This window comes from Macrobrachium rosenbergii, chromosome 3 (genome assembly GCF_040412425.1).
Source record: "Macrobrachium rosenbergii isolate ZJJX-2024 chromosome 3, ASM4041242v1, whole genome shotgun sequence".
NCBI lineage: Eukaryota > Metazoa > Arthropoda > Malacostraca > Decapoda > Palaemonidae > Macrobrachium > Macrobrachium rosenbergii.
In genome coordinates, this window is record NC_089743.1 from 63,049,614 (window position 1) to 63,071,844 (window position 22,231).

The 22,231-nt window shown below is 39.6% G+C and overlaps 2 protein-coding genes across 6 annotated transcripts in view; both read right to left on the minus strand.

The window, feature by feature from the left end:
• The window catches only part of LOC136856463 (RING finger protein 207-like), a 475,485-nt gene that overhangs the window by 201,259 nt on the left and 251,995 nt on the right, over positions 1 to 22,231 (minus strand). The gene's annotated exons all lie outside the window — the stretch shown is intronic.
• LOC136851498 (mucin-2-like) lies at positions 10,485 to 16,924 on the minus strand. Its single transcript, XM_067125637.1, has 3 exons — positions 16,873 to 16,924; positions 14,665 to 15,645; positions 10,485 to 14,623 (listed from the first exon to the last, which is right to left on the minus strand). Exons 1-3 carry the CDS (start codon positions 16,922 to 16,924, stop codon positions 10,485 to 10,487), a joined length of 5,172 nt encoding a protein of 1,723 aa, XP_066981738.1.

Here is a 22,231-nt window from a genome sequence, read left to right on the forward strand (position 1 = left end):
CCCCTCCCATATTATCATCTTCAACAGGTAAATAGACACAAAAACGACGCCACTCTCCACAGAAGGCCACGATAAATATTTTCTAAATAAATAAAGACCCTATTGCTGGAAACATCTTGGGAGTTGCCGGGACGAAGTATGCGAAAGGTCGTTAACCATTCACCGGGTACGCGATGAATATTTATGACCATGCTGAAGAAACATACGGAATTTCCCCAGCTTCTGGATAAATAGGGATGTCTTTATACAAACACTTGGTCGTACAAAATGAATGATGTACTCTCGCGTTGGGGATGCGTATAATTCTGAGTCTGTATACACTTATGTATGTATGTAAGGATACACACACACAAACACACACACACACACACACACACACATATATATATATATATATATATATATATATATATTTATATATACAACTATCTTATTTACTATACCTTGAAGATAACTTACATCCCAAGGGAATTCTAACTGATAAGTGATTGTTGTGACCCAGCCAGGATTTGAACCTGGGTCTTCAGTTTACACGCAATGATAACCAGTCAACTTGAGCATGTATGCATATATGTATGTATGTATGTATGTGTGCATGTATATGTGTACAGTATATATATATATATATATATATATATATATATATATATATATATATATATATATACTCAAAAAAATTAAATTATACATTGAAGTGCCCCGAAAGAAGTAACTAAAGTATGAAAGTTCATATACGCTCATGTATGGACACTCCTTGATTAATAAAATTTTCCTAGTGAGTATGAGAGAGAGAGAGAGAGAGAGAGAGAGAGAGAGAGAGAGAGAGAGAGAGAGAGAGAGAGAGAGAGAGAATCATAAGAAATCAATAAAGAGTCAGCGAGGCGGGTTGAAGAGAGAGAGAGAGAGAGAGAGAGAGAGAGAGAGAGAGAGAGAGAGAGAGAGAGAGAGGTTGTCCGAGACCCTCACTCGCTAATGAGGAGCATAAGAGAAAAGAAGAGGCGTAGGAGGAAATAGAAAAAGGAAAAAAAAGTAACGTTGGAGAAGCCAGAAAAAAAATCCTCCATGAATATATACCCACACTAAACAACACCAGTTAAAGAGATATTCATCACTGACATACTAAGTCTCCAAGTTAAAAGTTAAGTATATCTTAGTTTAACCAGACCACTGAGCTGATTAACAGCTCTCCTAGGGCTGGCCCGAAGGATTAGACTTATTTTACGTGGCTAAGAACCAATTGGTTACCTACCAACGGGACCTACAGCTTACTGTGGAATCCGAACCACATTGTAGCGAGAAATGAATTTCTATTACCAGAAATAAATTCCTCTTATTCTTCATTGGCCGGTCGGGGATTCGAACTCGCGGCCAACAGAGTGTTAGCTGAGAACGCAACCCGCTCACCCAACGAGGAACTTACTAAGTCTCCAGTCTTGCCTCATTTTCACAACTAACTATTGACGAATATACATTTAAATGTCCATTTCTTACTTTTCGTAGATACTCAGGTATCCATTCCATGTTTCTCTTTCATAAACGACTACTGAAGAATATACATTTACATATATACTTCTTATCTCTTTCATAAATGACTACTGAAGATTATACATTTAAATACCTACTTATTATGTCTTTTATAGATGACTATTGAAGAATATGCATTTAAATATATACTTATCTCTTTCATAAATGATTATTGAAGAATATAAATCTAAATGTATAATTCTTATCTCTTTCATAATTGACTATTGGTGAATATACATCTAAATATATACTTCTGATCTCTTTCATAAATGATTATTGATGAATATACATTTAAATATATACTTCTTATCTCTTTCATAATTGACTATTGATGAGTATACATCTAAATATATACTTCCTATCTCTTTCATAAATGAATATTCAAGAATATACATCTAAATATATACGTCTTATCTCTTTCATAAATGACTATTGAAGAATATACATCTAAATATATACTTCTTATCTCTTTCATAAATAACTATTGAAGAATATACATCTAAATATATACTTACCTTTCATAAATGACTATTGAAGAATATACATCTAAATATATACTTCTTATCTCTTTCATAAATGATTATTGAAGAATATACATTTAAATATATACTTCTTATTTCTTTCAAAACTGACTATTGATGAATATACATCTAAATATATACTTATCTCTTTCATAAATGACTATTGATGAATATACATCTAAATATATACTTATCTCTTTCATAAATGACTATTGAAGAATATACATCTAAATATATACTTCTTATCTCTTTCATAAATGACTATTGAAGAATATAAAACTAAGTATATACTTCTTATCTCTTTCATAAATGACTATTGAAGAACATACATCTAAACATATACTTCTTGTCTCTTTCATAAATGACTATTTAAGAATATACATTTAAATATATACTTCTTATCGCTTTCAAAATTGACTATTGATGAATATACATCTAAATATATACTTATCTCTTTCATAAATGACTATTGATGAATATACATCTAGATATATACTTATCTCTTTCATAAATGACTATGTACATCTAAATATATACTTCTTGTCTCTTTCATAAATGACTATTTAAGAATATACATCTAAATATATACTTCTTATATCTTTCATAATAGACTCTTGATGAATATACATCTAAATATATACTTATCACTTTCATAAATGACTACTGGAGAATATACATCTAAATATATACTTCTTATCTATTTCATAAATGAGTACTGAAGAATATACATCTAAATATATACTTATCATCTCTTTCATAAATGACTTGATGAATATACTTCTAAATATATACTTCTCATCTCTTTCATGAATGACTATTGAAGAATATACATCTAAATATATACTTCCTATCTCTTTCATAATTGACTATTGAAGAATATACATTTAAATATCTACTTCTTATTTTTTTTCAAAAAACGACTATTAACGGTTATAGTTTTAAATATCTACTTCTAATTTTTCTCATAAACGGCTATTGATAATTATAAATTTAAAAATATTCATTTTTTATTACTTTTAAAAACGACTATTAATGATTATAGTTTTAGATATCTATATATACTTCCTATCTCTTTCATAATTGACTATTGAAGAATATACATTTAAATATCTACTTCTTATTTTTTTTCAAAAAACGACTATTAATGTTTATAGTTTTAAATATCTACTTCTAATTTTTCTCATAAACGGCTATTGATAATTATAAATTTAAAAATATTAATTTTTTATTACTTTTAAAAACGACTATTAATGATTATAGTTTTAGATATCTATTTCTAATTTTTCTCATAAACGGCTACTGATGATTATAAATTTAATTATTCACTTCTTATATCTTTTAAAAATGACTGTTAATGATCATACATTTAAATATCCGCGTCTTATTACTCTCATAAACGACTATTGTTGACTATACATTCAAAGATCCAATTCTCATTTCTTTCATAAACGACTTTTGTTGATTATACATTTAAAGATCAACCCCTTATTTCTTTCGTAAACGACTATTGACGAATATATATTTAAATATCCACTAATTATTTCTTTCATAAATGGCTATTAATGATTATAAATTTAAAAATATCCACCACTTATTTCGCTTTCACAAAAGACTACTGACAATGTACATTTAAATATACACTACTGATTTCACTTTCTTAAACGACTGCTGACAATACACATTTAAATATCCACTTTTTATTTCTCTTTCATTATTAAATATTCATTCCATGTTTCTCTTTTATAAACAGCCACTGATGGATATTCATTTAAATATCTACTTATTTCTCTATATCTACTTCTTATTACTCTATAATTATCAAACATCCACATTTCATAAATATAAAAAGAGAAACGGGAAGGGAAACTGAATCAATTTATCTAACACCCAAGAATGATAAAAGAACATACGTTCGCATTTAATACACTAAATACACAAAGGAACAGACATACTCTCTAAGTGGCCATAATTACTTCTTCTTCTTTTAACGTGGCTTTTTCCGATTTTTGTATGGGGTAAGCACGATGCCTTCTTTTGAAGGACTTTTGATTTGGCTTTGGGGTAGACCGTAGTCTCGATCGGCTGCCCTGCCTGACATCGCTTAGACCCCGGTAGCGTATGGTACATGTATCATACCAGACCCAACGCCCTTTCTTCCAAGCAGCGAGAAGTTGTTGCGCGGGTAGGTCGACAGTTCGAGACGTGTGAGATGTTTCTTATGTTTTTAGAAGATGTTGGAGTGGCTTTATTTTGTGTGTGTATTTAGTCTGTAACACCCATTTGCTTTTTAAGCAAACCTATCTATTGATTACATACATAATCCTGGGGTGTCTACACGGATAGCAAAGTGTCCGCCTCTCTGATCAGTCGGCTGCGGATTTGAACCCGCGCCACAGACCTCTACGAAGTCTGAAGCTGCTGCTGTAATCGACTGTGCCATCGAGGCTCCAAGTGGCCATAATTACTGTCACCTTAAAAAGATTTACAATTGTTTACAAATATTTTTTCCACACTGACCTATTCCCTTTTAGCAAGGATAGAACCAGAAGGGCGAAGCCTTCTCGTTTTGAGAGATAAGGCTGCTAGCCCGCATCCTATTAATGACCCCAGCAGACACTAGTAACCAAGGGTTGTGGTCGGCAGGGTGGGGGCGAACCCAGGACCTAGTAAGTGTAAGCCAGCTCCCGATATAGCCCAGACAGGGTTCCACTAATATATATATATATATATATATATATATTAAAGTCCTCCTGTTTCTTAGGCCGACAGCCAGTTGGGGACAGGTCCCAATGCCTATGACGCGTGGCAAGTACGAGTATGTCGCTACGCACACTGTTTAACTCCCCAGTACAAGGGCTGGTACCTATACTCCTACTGAACCTCTCGGGTTTTTTCGGACCGTTACGTTGACGGACTGCCGAATGTATGCAGTGGCTCAATCCGAGTCTATATATATATATATATATATATATATATATATATATATATATATATGTACTGTATATATGACCTACTGTAGTGTAGGGCAGCACCTGTATAATCCAGACAGGGTTCCAATCACAGTAACCGTGGGTTGTGGTCGGTATGCTGGGGGCGAACCCAGGACCTAGCAAGTGCAAGCCAGCTCCCTGTATAGCTCAGACAGGGTTCCACTCATATAAATATACTGAAATACACACACACACACACACACACATATATATATATATATATATATATATATATATATATATATATATATATATATATATATATATATATGACCTAACAAGTGTAAATCAGCACTTATATAATCCAGACAGGGTTCCAATCATAAAATTATTCTGATGTATATACATATTATTTATATACGCATATACACATACACACACAAATATATATGTGTATATATATATATATATATATATATATATGTATATATATATATATATATCTACTATATCACTCCCACCAGATATATATATGTGTTGTTTATTTTACAATGACTCCTACTTGGATATATGTTTGTAGTCTTTAGAATATACAAAACAGACACACACGTATATATATTATATATATATAATTTATATTATATATATGTATATATATATATATATATATATATATATATATATATATATATATATATATATATATAAATGATCTTTACAATTACGAACTAAAACCAGTTAAAAGACATTATGAACTCCCACTAATCGATTACTATCTTTCGACTATAATTATAAAGGTTATATACTTTAATTTATTTAATTTAATTTTCAATATCGTTACTTATCAATTACAATTTTCTAGGCTGTCCATTAAACGATATTGGATATGAACTGAGTTTTTATCTTGTAATCAAGCGTAATAGTGAGCCAAATGATTACAAATGTAGCATTGAAGATCTTAAGAGCCTTTTAATAGTTTGTGAAAGTCGTACATTCTTGCACGGCACCTCCTGCTCCCATTCTCTTACAAGACTTTCCAGCTCGGTAACTAACTTCAGAACTGATATACCCAGATGGTTCTGCCACTATAGCAGCGTTGGCACTCAAGGTTCTACAGGAACGGCACCTGAAAATACAGTAATTATAACTCCACACACACGCACACAAACACTGTGTAGATTTATTATATCACTGTTCAAGTTCTTGTGTTTCTCCAGAGTTTCACCTTGAATAACTTCGACAACTTTGAAGACAGAGCATCGAAATTTAAAACGCAACAGAATTCTGATTGTGGAATATATGTTTCTTTGGACAGCGTAAAATTTAAGCCAAAGGCCAAGCACTGGGACCTATGAGGTCATTCAGCTCTGAAAAGGAAATTGAGAATAAAACTTCTTTCAAGGTGTAACTATATATATATATATATATATATATATATATATATATATATATATATATATATATATATATATATATATATATATATATATATATATATATTTATATATATACTTATCTCTTAAAACAAATGCTAAGAGAGGAAGGAAAGTAAGATGGCAGAAAGAGGCTATGATCGCAGGTATAGTGAAATGACTGACAGGGGTTGCAGCTAGGGGCCGAAGGGACGCTGCACAGAACCTTAAGTAATGCCTACAATGCACCGCGGGAGGTGTACTGACGTCACTACCCGCGTACGGGAAATGTTCCATTAGACTATTTCATCACCACCAGTAAAAACGAGAGAAAAAAAGAATTTGCCTTCAGCATACGTAAATCAAAGTAAATTGATGAAAAAATTATTCGATATAAGTTGAATTGGGTCAAGTACATCTGGTTTGACAATTACCATCTGTCCAATAATTTAATAATAATAGTTGTAATGACAGTTTATCTATTAGAATAAGTTCAGATATTTCACAATTTCCTGTAGTTAATAATCTATTTTACTTAGCTGTTTATGAAAGAAAAAAATCCTGGTACCAATATCCTATTAAGGTTTTTAAATGTAATTGATTTACCTTAATATCTAGTCAAAACTGATTAGCAATTTACCTCCGAAACTTACTGTCATTAAAAAGGCTACACAGTACTATATGGTTCAATATAAATTATATATATTATACGTTTGCGTGTTGAATTTTGTTTTTTTTTATTATTTGAATGTCGACGTAGGCTTCTCAAACTATTAGTCAGCGGTGGGGCCTTTTCCCAATTTCATTTGTCAGGCCGGGAATGAGTTATTTCGACGGAAATATAATAAATGAATAATGCTTTTCCATCATTTGTAAATTTAGTTGCCAAAAGTTTACGATTTGGTTTTAAGGTTGGCTGGTCGTGCGGTGCCACTGGTGATTTTGATTTTACGTTCCCTAATTTATTTTTTCACAATTTTTAGTTTTTAAATTTTTATTTTGAGAGTGAGGTATGTGTTCGAAGTGAATACACAGTAATCACTTTCTCTGACTTGGTCTCTCTATGTGAATTCAACCAGTCTAGACGAAGACAAGAAAAAGGAACAAAATAACATTGAAATCCTTTAGAAAAACGAGGGAGTACAGTAAACATGGGGAATGGAATCTGGGAGAAAATTCCAACGTCTGTCTGTATTGGGAAAGAAACAGACATCAGGCAGATCAATTCAAGGGTCGTTGATATCCACAAAACAAAATTGTAAATGAAAAAGTGGATATATGGGAAAGAAATAGATATTGCCTGAACGTACTGCATTTAATGAAATCCTGTCAAGAAAGTACACCAGAAAACCCATTCTAACTACAGAGGTATTAGGCCAAAACAAAGCTTGAGTAGCTGGAATAAACAAAAACGTACTACACTGGAACTTAACATTTTTTAGGAACCAGATATATGTGTGTAGAACATCTATTCCACAATCAGAATTCTATTGCCTTAGAAATTTTGATGCTCTGTCTCCAAAGTTGTTGGAGTCATTCAAGGTGAAAATTGGGAGGAAAATAGGAATATGAATAGTAATTTAACAACCCTACACAGTGTGTGTGTGTGTGTCTGTGTGGAGTTGTAATTACTGGATTTTTAGTTACTATTCCTACAGAGCCTAAAGTGCCAGTGATATTACAGTGACAGAACTGTCTTAGTATATTAGTTCTAAAGTTACCGAGTTCTTTTGAAGTAGCAATATCGTTGTCTGTTCTGCAAAATCATGAAGCTTTTGGTTTTTTATTATAAAGTGACCAAGATCAGAACAGGTCAAATAAAGCTCGATCAAAGGGAAATTACTGGTTTAACAGAATTCACTTCTCAAGCGATGACAAGCCGGCAGAGCAGCTACAACCACCCAGGAACTCGAGAGGGAAGCACACAACACCACTGTTAGAAATGAATGGCATGAAGCTCTGAGCAAACCGGTCGAGTCTCGAATTCCCCAATGCCACAGGAAGGCCAAATAGTGCATTGTCTCTATAGTAAATAACTTTTTACACAGAAAAGTTACAGTATTTTCAGAGACAATTCCGAGCATTTCAATGCAAAAGAATCTTTTGAAAGAGAAAATGCCGAGCATTTCTATACTAAAGAGTTTTTTTACCGAGAAAATGCCGAGAATTTCTGTACTAAAGAATTCTATACGAAATTACTTATGTAGTAAACAAGTTTCTACACGGAAAATTCCGAGTATTTCTCTAGTACAGACATTCATGCACACAAAATTCTGAGTCATCATGCCGGGACAACCGTCCATTTTCCAGACATGCAACTGTAGAGCTGTAAGGGATGTAAAAAAAAAAGTACTAAGACAAGCCGGTTTCGTGTTGGGAAGACCAACGAAATTTGAATTCCACTGACCTGACGTCTTCTTCTTGCACCGTAGCCTTTGGGGTTCAGAATATATGCGAAACGTAACACATAACAAGCTAAATAACTTCCCTGCAAGAGTTTCGAGGTATAAAATACCTGAAACCTTACCACCTGAACATAAAAATAAGCCTTAAAACACATTCGTATATACAAGCGACCGAGTGTATTATGTGACAATCACTGAGAATATAAAAACACAAAAGTTACACAAACAACCTTTTCTCAAAATCAAGTTAATCGAAAACCATATTTTTACAAGTATTAATGCTGCCACTGGCAAATAAAAAAAACTACAAGGTAAAGCATAGATGGCGTAGAGAATGACAGAAACGTCTGAGACAGACATGGCCCACCATTCGTTCAAAAGGAATTCTGAATGAGAAAAACTACACAAGGTAACAGGACCAGGATTCTGAGGAGAATACAGCATCAGTTCTGGGCGCCACAGCTCTCAGGTGGCAATAAATTAAACGGGAGAGGTACCATATCTAATTTCTATTATCGATATAAATGCGCACTGGATTGTTTATATGGATATACTCTGACTGAATATTGGCCATGCAAATGTGTACAAAATCACTAACGACTGATTTCATTATCTACAATGCATTGCCAATTATAGGAAATTCGAACTCATTTGTTTCTGACGAAATGCTATCAACACTAATAACGGCTGAAAGTATATTACAATTATGAAATATCTATATTATGAAAAATAACAGATTTTCTTTAATAACAATGGTACTACTACTAATAATACACTAATAAAGACAATAAGTAAACCAGTAATGCAATGCTTCACACACTATGTTCACCAGCTCCCAATTTGCACACGGACTGTTATATTATTCATGGGACTACAGGCATGACATATGGTATTGGTAATTTCCAGGATGAGTCCTTGAGATGATGATGATGTTTTTAGGCTGCACTTTCTTCTCCAATATGGTCGCCATGTCACGTGACCAAGACGTCATTCCACAGTTTCAACGTTAAATCAGTTTCTACAAATCTTGAGTGGTGACCAAAGGAACATGGTCGCCAGAGCCTTATATGTTTACGAAACAGCATCAAATTAACAACTTTCATTTCCATCATAATAACACTGGCTTTTATATACTCGTCTTCAGGAAATCTATTCAGGTTTTCAGAATGATAATAATGGCCGCTAAGTCAATTTTGACCTTCGTCATATAAAATTTTAAAGTGTAAATCTCAGGTATCTTTCATACTAATCTGATCAGCGACATGATAATAATACTAATAATAATAATAATAATAATAATAATAATAATAATAATAATAATAATAATAATAACAGGGGCCCTCGAATCTGAATAATCATTATCATTACCATACAGAAGAAATACTCGAAACCATAAAACCCAAGCACTTAACAGTGATGACCAAAAAAAAAAAAAGGTCATCATGGGTCACGGTTCGTTAGGCCACAATGAGCTCCTTCCCTGATAACGAATGTCCGTAATGCGGATTCCAAAAAAACTAAACAAAAAAACCTTGACAGCATGATTAATTGCGGTGCCCTCTCGATGATTAAATACCACCGGGGAAGACAAATCCCTCGTTATAATCGATGACAAAGGCAAATTTACTCCTGGGTAATGACGTTACACTGATTGAAATCATTCCGACTATGGACCTCAAAATAATGTGGTGATTATAGACCTAGGTAGGTGGGAGGAGGGAAGGCGGAGAGAGAAAGTGGGAGGACGGTGGTGGGTGGATTTGGAGAGAGGTGCGGAAATGGTGGAGGGTGGTGAGTGGATTTTGGGGGAGGTGGGGTAGTAGTTGAGGGTGGTGGGTAGAGTTTGGGAGAGGTGGGGTAGCGTTGAGGGGGGTGAGCGGATTTTGGGAGAGGTGGAGGGTGGTTGAGAGTAGCGAGTGGATTCTGGGAGAGGTGGGGGGAACGAGGAAGGGTGGTGAGTGGATTTTTGGAGAGGTGGGGGAGTGATGGAGGGTGGTAAGTGGATTTGGGGGGAGATGGTGGCGTGGTGGAGGGTGGTGGGTAGATTTTGGGAGAGGTGGGGAGCGTTGGAGGGTGAGTGAATTTTGGGGAGGTGGGGGAAGGTTGAGGGTGGGTAATGGATTTTGGGAGAGGTGGGGAGCGAGGAGGGTGGTGAGTGGGTTTTTGGAGAGTTGGGGAGTGATGGAGGGTGGTGAGTGGATTTGGGGGGGGAGATGGTGGATTAATGGAGGGTGGGGAATTGATTTGAGGAGATGTGGGGAGTGGTGGTAGGTGGCGACTGGATTTGGGGACAGGTGGGGGAGTGGTGGAGGGTGGTGATTGGATTTGGGGAGGTGGGGGAAAGGTGGAGGGTGGTGAGTGGATCTGGGGAGAGTTGGGGGAAAGGTGGAGGGTGGTGAGTGGATCTGGGGAGAGTTGGGGGAGTGGTGGAGGGTGGTGAGTGGATTTGGGCAGGTGGGGGAAAGGTGGAGGGTGATGAGTGGATTTGGGGACAGGTGGGGGAGTGATGGAGGGTGTTGAGTGGATTTGAGGAGATGGGGGAAAGGTGGAGGGTGGTGAGTGGATTTGGGGAGAGTTGGGGGAGTGGTGGAGGGCGGTGAGTGTATATGGGGAGGTGGGGGAAAGGTGGAGGGTGGTGAGTGGATTTGGGGAGAGGTGGGGGAGTGGTGGAGGGTGGTGAGTATATTTGGGGAGGTGGGGGGAAAGGTGGAGGGTGGTGAGTGGATTTGGGGAGAGGTGGGAGAGTGGTGAACGGATTTGGGGAGGTGGGGGAAAGGTGGAGGGTGGTGAGTGGATTTGGGGAGGGAGAAAGGTGGGGTGGTGAGTGGATGGAGGGTGGAGAGTGGATCTGGGTGGAGGTGGGGGGTAAAGGTGGAGGGTGGTGAGTGGATTTGGGGAGAGTTGGGGAGTGGTGGAGGGTGGTGAGTGTATTTGGAGAGGTGGGGGAAAGGTGGAGGGTGGTGAGTGGATTTGGGTAGAGGTGGGGAGTGGTGGAGGGTGGTGAGTAGATTTGGGGAGGTGGGGGGAAAGGTGGAGGGTGGTGAGTGGATTTGGGGAGAGGTGGGAGAGTGGTGGAGGGTGGTGGGTGGATTTGGGGAGGTGGGGGAAAGGTGCAGGGTGGTGAGTGGATTTGGGGAGGTGGGGGAAAGGTGGAGGGTGGTGAGTGGATTTGGGGAGAGGTGGGAGAGTGGTGAGTGGATTTGGGGAGGTGGGGGAAAGGTGCAGGGTGGTGAGTGGATTTGGGGAGAGGTGGGGCGAGTGATGGAGGGTGGAGAGTGGATCTGGGTAGGTGGGGGAAAGGTGGAGGGTGGTGAGTGGATTTGGAGAGGTGGGGGAGTGGTGGAGGGTGATGAATGGATTTGGGGAGGTGGGGAAAGGTGGAGGTGGTGAGTGGATTTGGGGAGAGGTGGGGGAGTAGTGGAGGCTGGTGAGTGGATTTGGGGAGGTGGAGGAAAGGTGGAGGGTGGTGAGTGGATTTGGGGAGAGGTGGGGGAGTGGTGGAGGGTGGTTAGTGGATTTGAGGAGAGGTGGGGGAGTGGTAGAGGGTGGTGAGTGAATTTGGGGAGGTGGCGGAAAGGTGGAGGTGGTGAGTGGATTTGGGGAGAGGTGGGGAGTGGTGGAGGCCGGTGAGTGGATTTGAGGATAGGTGGGGGAGTGGTAGAGGGTGCTGAGTGAATTTGGGGAGGTGGCAGAAAGGTGGAGGGTGCTGAGTGGATTTGGGGAAAGGTGGGGGGAGTGGTGGAGGGTGGTGAGTGGATTTGGGGAGGTTGGGGGAAAGGTGGAAAGTGGTGAGCGCATTTGGGGAGAGGTGGGGGATTGGTGGAGGGCAGTGAGTGGATCCGGGAGTTGGGGGATGGGTGGAGGGTGGTAAGTGGAATTGAGGAGAAGTGGGGGAGTGGTGAGTGGATTTGGGGAGGTGGAGGAGTGGTGGAGGGTGGTGAGTGGATTTGGGGAGAGGTTGGGGAGTGTTGGAGGGCAGTGAGTGGATTTGGGGAGGTGGGGGAAAGGTGGAGGGTGGTAAGTGGATTTAGGGAGAAGTGGGGGAGTGGTGGAGGGCAGTGAGTGGTTTTGGGGTGAGGGAAAGGTGGAGGGTGGTGAGTGGATTTGGGGACAGGTGGGTGAGTGGTGGAGGGCAGTGAGTGGATTTGGGGAGGTGGGAGTGGTGGAGGGTGCTAAGTGGATTAGGGGAGAGGTGGGGGAATGGTGGAGGGCAGTTAGTGGATTTGGGGAGGTGGGGGAAAGGTGGAGATGGTGAGTGATTTGTGGAGAGGTGGGGAGTGGTGGAGGGTGGCGAGTGGATTTGGGGAGGTGGGGAAAGGTGGAGGGTGGTGAGTGGATTTGGGGGAGAGGTGGGGGAGTGGTGGAGGGCAGTGAGTGGATTTGGGTAGGTGGGGGAAAGGTGGACAGTGGTGAGTGGATTTGGGGAGAGGTGGGGGAGTGGTGGAGGATGGTGAGTGGTTTTGGGGAGGTAGGGGAAAGGTGGAGGGTGGTCAGTGGATTTGGAGAGAGGTTGGGGAGTGGTGGAGGGGGTGAGTGGATTTGGGGAGGTGGGGGAAAGGTGCAGGGTGGCAGTGGGGGAGTGGTGGAGGGTGGTGAGTGGATTTGTGGAGGTGGGGGAGTGGTGGAGGGTGGTGAGTGGATTTGGGGAGAGGTGGGGGAGTGGTGGAGGGTGGTGAGTGCCTTTGGGGAGAGGTGGGAGAGTGGTGGAGGGCAGTGAGTGGATTTGGGGAGCTTGGGGAATGTTGGAGGGTCATGAGTGGATTTGGGGAGAGGTGGGGAAGTAATGGAGGGTGGTGAATGGATTTGGGGAGGTGGGGTAAAGGTGGAGGGTGGTGAGTGGATTTGGGGAGAGGTGGGGGAGTGGTGGAGGGTTGTGAGCAGATTTCGGGAGAGGTGGGGGATTGGTGGAGGGTGGTGATTGGATTTGGGTAGGTGGGGGAATGGTGGAGGGTTGTGAGTGGATTTGGGGAGAGTTGGGTGAGTGTTGGATGGCAGTGAGTGGATTTGGGGAGGTAAGGGAGTGGTGGAGGGTGGTAAGTGGATTTGGGGAGAGGTGGGGGAGTGTTGGAGGGCAGTGAGTGGATTTGGGGAGGTGGGGGAAATGTGGAGGGTGGTGATTGGACGAGGGGAGAGGTGGGGAGTGGTGGAGGGTGGTGAGTGGATTTGGGGAGGTGGGGGGGAAGGTGGAGGGTGGTGAGTGGATTTGGGGAGAGGTGGGGGAGTGGTGAGTGGATTTGGGGAGGTGGGGGAAAGGTGGAGGGTGGTGAGTGGATTTGGGGAGAGGTGGGGGAGTGTTGGAGGGCAGTGAGTGGATTTGGGAAGGTGTGGGAAAGGTGGAGGTTGGTGAGTGGATTTGGGGAGAGGTGGGGGGAGTGGTGGAGGGTGGTGAGTGGATATGGGAGGTGAGGGAAAGGTGGAGGGTGCTGAGTGGATTTGGGGAGAGGTGGGGAGTGGTGAAGGGTGGTGAGTGGATTTGGGAGGGGGAAAGGTGGAGGGTGGTGAGTGGATTTGGGAAGAGGTGGGGGAGTGGTGGAGGGTGGTGTATGGATTTGGGGAGAGGTGGGGGAGTGGTGGAGGGTGGTGAGTGGATTTGGGTAGGTGGGTTAAAGGTGAAGGGTCGTGAGTGGATTTGGGGAGAGTTGGGGGAGTAATGGAAGGTGGTGAGTGAATTTGGGGCGAAGTGGGAGAGTGGTGGAGGGTGGTGAATGGATTTGGGGCGGTGGGGAAATGGTGGAGGGTGGTGAATGGATTTGGGGAGGGGTGGGGGAGTGGTAGAGGATGGTGAGCAGACTTGGGGAGATGTGGGGAGTGATGGAGGATGGTGAGTGGATCTGGGGAGAAGTGGGGGAGTGGTGGAGGGAGGTTAGTGAACTTGAGTGGAGATGGTGGAGTAGTGGAGGGTGGTGACTTGATTTGAGGAGAGGTAGGGGAGTGGTTTTAGGTGGCGACTGGATTTGGGGAGAGCTGAGGGAGTAATGGAGGGTGGTGAGCGGATTTGTGGCGAAGTGGGAGAGTGGTGGTATGCAGTGAGTGGATTTGGGGAGGTGGGGAAATGGTGGAGGGTGGTGAATGGATTTGGGGACAGGTGGAGGAGTGATGGAGGATGGTGAGTGGATTTGTGGAGAGGTGTGGGAGTCTTGGAGGATGGTAAGTGGATTTGGGGAGAGGTGGAGGGTGGTGAATGGATTTGGGGAGAGGTGGGGAGTGGTAGAGGGTGGTGAGTGGATTTGGGGAGAGGTGGGGGAGTGGTGGAGGGTGGTGAGTGGATTTGGGGAGAGGTGGGGGAGTGATGGAGGATGGTGAGTGGATTTGTGGAGAGGTGGGGGAAGTCTTGGAGGATGGTGAGTGGATTTGGGGAGAGGTGGAGGGTGGTGAATGGATTTGGGGAGAGGTGGGGGAGTGGTAGAGGGTGGTGAGTGGATTTGGGGAGAGATGGGGGAGTGATGGAGGGTGGTGAGTGGATTTGGGGATAGGTGGGGGAGTGATGGAGGGTGGTGAGTGGATTTGGGGAGAGGTGGATGATGGTGAATGGCTTTGGGGAGAGGTGGGGGTGGTGGAGGGTGGTAAGCAGATTTGGGGAGGTGGGGAGTGGTGGAGGGTGGTGAGTGGATCTGGGGAGAGGTAGGGTAGTCATGGAGGGTGGTGAATTGATCTGGGGAGAGGTGGGGGAGTGATGGAGGGTGGTGAGTGGATTTGGGGAGAGGTGGGGGAGTGGCGGAGGGCGGTGAGTAGATTTGGGGAGAGGTGGGGGAGTGGTGGAGGGCAGTGAGTGGATTTGGGGAGTGGTGGAGGAGGGGGAGGGGAAGGATGGGGTTTAAATGAAAATAAGGTCTACCATCAGAGGGATTAGGTGCTTTAATAAGATGAGCATTCTCCCAGAATATGTATGCATATTTTTTTACTTGAAAGGTTGATTAACTCACGCTGGAGTAAGTGACACATCTATAAACCAATGGGGTGAGGGTTGGATAATTGCAGTATGAGGTGAAAATTTAGTTGCTGTTATTATTATTATTATTATTATTATTATTATTATTATTATTATTATTATTATTATTATTATTATTATATGTTAAAGACCATATTAAACATCGGCCAGTACCCCTGAAAATGCAATTATTAGAATGAGAAAACTATATCATGCTGAACATTAATTTTATTGTTACAGCAAGTTTCATAAAAATCGAAAAGCCCTATAAAACATCATGCCTTAGAAAAACAAACTAAAAAAAAAATAAATATGAAAGAAGCAGGCAGATATAAACTTCTAATAATGTCGTTCTCAGGACTGCACTTTGGGTTTTAATAGTTTTATCTATCTCTAAACAATTCTCATTAATCCGTGAGACTCGACTGAATGTACTGTCATATAGTTTTCGTTTATGTTAAATATAAATAAATCCTCACTTTTTACATTTGCATTTTATTTGAATTGCTTCATTTTCATATGGAATGTATTAAATTTCTGTACCTGTATTCCTACTTTTGATGTTTGTTCTGAGTTTACATTTGTTTGAAGTCGTGTGTGTGTGTATGTGTGTATGTATATATATATATATATATATATATATATATATATATATATATATATATATGTATATATATATATATATATATATATATATATATATATATATATATATATATATATATATACATATATATATATATACATACATACATATACTCAACACTGTGTTGTTTACATACAGAAATTAAGAGTAATCGACATGAACTTCTCTGCTCGGTATTTATCATTATAACGCTTACTGTAAATACGAAATGTTTTACTTTTATGTCACCGATTGCATGGACGCAGTGCACATTATATACTCTCCGGAAATTAAAACTTGATCGTTGTTGGCATTCATCCGTTTCTTACATAAATACATTCGACGATTTTAACATTCACTCTGTAAAAGTACTCCTAATCCTCCTGGAAGAACATTTCATGCTTCTATATTCTTATCCTTTTCAGCACTCATAAACTCATCTGCAAAATCCGTTTTTTATTATCCTCAGAATCCGAAAGTCACATGAAAATATTAAGTTTTAATCCCCTAACGACTTCCAATTTTACCTTCGCTTTTCTCTTTGATAGAACGTCTCTTATCTGTGACGACTCGGTGCATATTATAATACTGCTTCCAGGAGATAGCATTACAAAGACAAAAGGACAGGTCTTTTCTAAATTATCAATTCAGCAAATGACTAGGCAATAGTTTTGCTTTTAATATACATTCTCATAAAATTTTAAAAATACCGGACGCTTATACCGGAATACAGAATACATTTCAGTATATATATATATATATATATATATATATATATATATATATATATATATATATATATATATATATATATATATATATATATATATATATATATATATATATATATATATATATATATATATATATATATATATGATTTTGTAATCCTTTCAGAAACAAAATCACAATTTTGATATCATCACTAAATACCGAGAGCTTTCAATTTCCCACATACTTTATTTAATACAAAGCTCTCTAAGACGTTTAATTATGAATCATCCTCATACAAATATGGAAACGCGGCCTAAATACGAGAGAGAGAGAGAGAGAGAGAGAGAGAGAGAGAGAGAGAAATCCGATAACTGAATAAAACCTCGTTAACAGAATTTCCTTTCGCTGCTTCCCTAATGCCAGAGGGGTAATATCACGCCCGATCTCAGATGCACCGAGCTGAATCCTTCATCTTGCCAATTCTCATGGCGTCTGTAAGCATTCTCCGCTTCTCGAGAGTCCTCTTTGACAATCTCCTCCTCCTCTTCCTCCTCCACTCGTCATCTTGCCCTCATCCCCAAAACTAACACTTCCACCCTCGCCCTCGTCATCAGCATCTTCCAATTCTCTCCATCCTTCAACTTTCTCTCTCTCTCTCTCTCTCTCTCTCTCTCTCTCTCTCTCTTTCTCTCTCTCGCTATCTTATTCCCTCCTTACGAAAGTCCTCTCTTCCCTCGCATTCCTTTCTCATTTCCTCTTCTAATGAATATACCCTTTCCCTTCATTTATTCTCTCTCTCTCATGAAGTATGCTCCCTTTATTTTTAATCAATGCATTTCCAACGATGGTCACAGACTGGATTCTAAACTAAGTAAGCTGGGGAAGCAAAATTAAATAAGTATTTTTATTTACTATTTCTTAGAATTTTTAATGTCCATTCCAAAATTATTTACAACATCATCCTTCTGACTTTAGAAATCATGCATATACAGTAGAGTATTTCCCCATAAAAACCCAGAATATCATGTTTAATTTTATCAGTTGCATGAAAAATTCCAAAAATATTATCTTTAATTTAATCAAAAAGCATTAAATACCCGAGTTAACAAACTTCCCAAGTTTCAATTACAGTGAGATTCCATAGAACCAAATATCCGTTTCGGGAGACATACCACCTCTGCCACCAATTCAATCTGAATTTACAGCCATTTTGAATGGAAACACATCTTACCCAGTGGCCAATAACCATTTGATTTCCGACAAGTTGTCACCCCTGCACTGATAAATCAAGATTACACAGCGTTTATCTTCGCACGATTTCTTGATTTTACTTCTAATTTACCAAGGGGCTTGGAGATCCAAAAGAGTAGGGAATGACGGATTGTAACGCTGACTAAGTGATGTTGCGTCTTTTTATTAGCAATTAGGAAAATGGCTGATATTGTAAATAAATTACGTTGAATTCTTTGCACTGGGTGATTTTTAACATACTTTACATAGATTCTATTACACAAATACTGATTAAACAGCAATTATCTCGGCAAGATACTTATGAACTGCGATACTTAATTTTATTCTTAATTTGGTTCTGGAAAGGAACACTGCATCAACAACACGCTTGTAAACACAAGTTTATTTTTTTCTGGTGTGATAAAAAGCTTGTAACACTGCCCAGACACAGCCAAGTGATTTAAGGGTAAGGAATAAGAAAGTTTCTCTTCGCAGCACATTTTAAACACCACAGTATCTGAGAAAAGGACTTAAACTAACGTAAAACTAACAGCCACATTTATAACTTCTCTAATTATTCCAACCATAAATAAACAATAAAATCACCTGCCACTTCATCCTTTATGACTTCTCATTACTCCAGTCATAAAACTAGTTAAACTAGTCATGATGACATGCCACAACATTCCTTAGCCGTTTTTTACACTTAACCAGTCACTCTCCCGTCTACATACTCTGACCAGAGCTTTATTTACACCATGAAATCTTTTGATTTCACCAAAAATTACCTAATAAATTATACAACCTCAACACCTTACTGACCGCAGCTATATTGATTGTACCATAAGCTTTCTATAGGCTTATTTATCCCATGTGAATACATGCATATATACAGTATATATATATATATATATATATATATATATATATATATATATATATATGTGTATATATAAATATATATATATATATATATATATATATATATATATATATATATATATATATATATATATATATATATATATATATATATATATATATATATATATATATATATATATATATATATATATATATAATGCATATACATCAGTAATTTATATCATTGTGCTTCTGTTAATTATCATGACTTCCATCGTTACCAAAAGCAATAATCTATGACAGCAATATTATTAACAGTCCTTTCAACAGCAATCATACGGTTGAAATATCATTTGGCGATCGTCAAACATTTCTCATCGAAATGTATTAGTATTCGCAAGTGCTTCCAGGACACAAGTGCGCAAATCAAATTACTAACACTGAAACAGGTCATTAAAATCGCGCGGTTTTTCGAAATGGAGTAAATTAACGACGTGGCAGGATGAATATGATGATCATCACTCATTTTCAAATGCTCCATTGATAAGCCGTCTGATTTAGCAAAATTAGTTATTGGCCATCGCCACCCGTACCCCCTAAAAAAAATACCCCCAACCCGCTCCGACGATGCGCACAAATCATACATACCCTGCATATATATATATATATATATATATATATATATATATATATATATATATATATATATATATATATATATATATATATATATATATTACATATGTAACCTACACACACACATTATATTTATAGATATATATATAATGTACATATATATGTATATATTTATATTTATATATGTATATATTTTTGTGTAGGTAGATATATATGTGACTGTGTATATCAGTATAAATGAATACATAGGTCCTATTTCCAAGATCCATATGTACTCAGGCTACTGATAATGCGTAAATACCTGAAAAAAGAAACAAATAGATTACATTTTATATGAACATCTTTCAGCCTATACAGCAATACTCGATATAGCACTCTGGGCACGTCTGTTGAAATGAGTCCATTTCAACTCTGGTGAAATATAACTGAATCTGACAAATATTGTATGTAGGAGCAGAACTAGACTGCCATCCATCTTCGAGGCACGTTGTGTTAGTGAGGATTAAAAAAATGTGAGGACATTGAGAAGCTACAGGGGTCCTTATGGCTACTGAAATACATGCATGAGCGCACAAACACGCACACGTATTTATTTATTTATTTTTCTACTTATATATAAAAGATTTCGCCTCAATTGGAAGAGCCAAGGCTCGATACCAGCGTGGGTCGGAGTGACCTGGTCACGTTACCTTAAATCCCTTTGTGCCTCTGTTGAATTCAGCACTGAATTATGCATTGAGGTGGATCGCGAGAGAGAGAGAGAGAGAGAGAGAGAGAGAGAGAGAGAGAGAGAGATGGTGGAGGCATAAAGCTACCAACCTCATCCCAAATTATAGCTAGGTTACTAATTGGGTCCAAGGAATACAATATTTAACCGACGTTATTGCCAAAGTAAAGTAAAACCCGTCAGTAACAGCGACCGTAAAGGTATGTCTAATTTGTACATTAAGTAGGGCTAAAATTCTTCTGGGTAAATGCCTTTATTTTCTTTTTAAACATCAAGACACCTTGTTTCTTTGCAACGATATTTCTGTCAAGAGACCCAGAACTCCCACAACAACAGGATTATAAAACTTTCAACTTGTGTAATATAACCTACCTGCGTTGATAGATTACATTACACTATATAGTGTCATCTATTATATTTAGGTTTACGTAAAAGGCGGTAGAAAATCTTTACATAAAAGTTCTAGTGGGAGATTCCAAAATTCTATCCCGAAGAAGAAATAAATTGAGAGAGAGAGAGAGAGAGAGAGAGAGAGAGAATTTAAATGACTTTTTTTTTAGGTGCCAGTTTAAAAATACGAATTTCCGAAGCACTTGATGTATGTAGTTCTTCACTGAACAAAGTAAAAAAAAAGTATCTGAGTAGTTCTAGTTCTATATTTATTGTAGAAAAAAATAAGGACATGAATAAACTGTAAAAGAGAAAAAAGCGACGATTGCGTTCAGTGAGAAAAGTAGAGAAATAAACTGGGTAACCAAAAAGCGAGTAGGAGGGAGAGTTACGCTGAGTTAAGTACAAAAATAAACAAGAGCAGGTGAAGGGTGAAGAAGAAAAGAGGCGGCAGAAGAGTTAGGCCTACGGAGGAAAGTAAGCAAAGGCAGGGTAGATGTAGCTGGCTACAGCCGCTGAAAGAGCTTGTTTCCCCTGGAAGAGGGCGTTTCCTCCCTGGAAGAGCCCGCGTCCCCTGGTGTTCCCTGAAAGAGGCCCTTTACCCTGGAAGAGGCCACGTTCTCTGGAAGAGGCCACTTCCTCCTGAAAGAGGCCGTGTCCCCTGGAAGCGGCTGTGCTCCCTGAAAGAGGCCCTTTGCCCCGGAAGAGGCCGCGTTCTCTAGAATAGGCCACTTCCTCCTGTAAGAGGCCACATCCCCTGGAAGAGTCCGTGTTCCCTGAAAGAGGCCGCATTCTCTGGAAGAGGCCACTTCCTCCTGGAAGAGGCCGCATCCCCAGGAAGAGGCCGTGTTCCTTGAAAGAGGCCCTTTACCCTGAAAGAGGCCCTGTCCCCTGGAAGAGGCCGTGCCACCTGGAAGAGGCCACTTCCTTCTGGAAGAGGCTGCATCCCCTGGAAGAGGTTTTGTTCCGTGGAAGAGGCCTCATCCTATGGAAGAGGCAGCATCCCCTGGCAGAGGCTGTGTTCCCTGGAAAATGCCGTGTCCCATGGAAGAGGCTGCACCCCTTGGAAGCGGCCGCGTCCCCTGGAAATGGCCGCGCCCTTTGGAAGAGGCAGTGTTCCCTGGAAAAGTTCGCATCCCATAGAAGAGGCCCTATCTTGGAAGAGGTAGTGCCCCTTAACACGATGTGGAAGGCAGATGTATTTGCCGGAAATGGCCAAAGCAGAAACCACAGAAGTCCTTTTCATCAAGAACCCCGGAACTAGGATAGGAATGACTACTGACAGGAGGCGATTCAATGACGGAGAGAGAGAGAGAGAGAGAGAG

What these genes read in the sequence shown, in the direction of transcription:
- LOC136851498 (XM_067125637.1), bottom strand. Translation starts at nt 16,924, where the DNA reads ATGCACCGAGTCGTCACAGATAAGAGACGTTCTATCAAAGAGAAAAGC. An exon ending in TATCAAAGAGAAAAGCGAAG is followed by an intron (nt 15,646 to 16,872) that starts GTAAAATTGGAA and finishes ATCTTATTAAAG; the next exon opens with CACCTAATCCCTCTGATGGT. An exon ending in ACTCCACCATCTCCACTCAA is followed by an intron (nt 14,624 to 14,664) that starts GTTCACTAACCT and finishes ACTTCTCCCCAG; the next exon opens with ATCCACTCACCATCCTCCAT.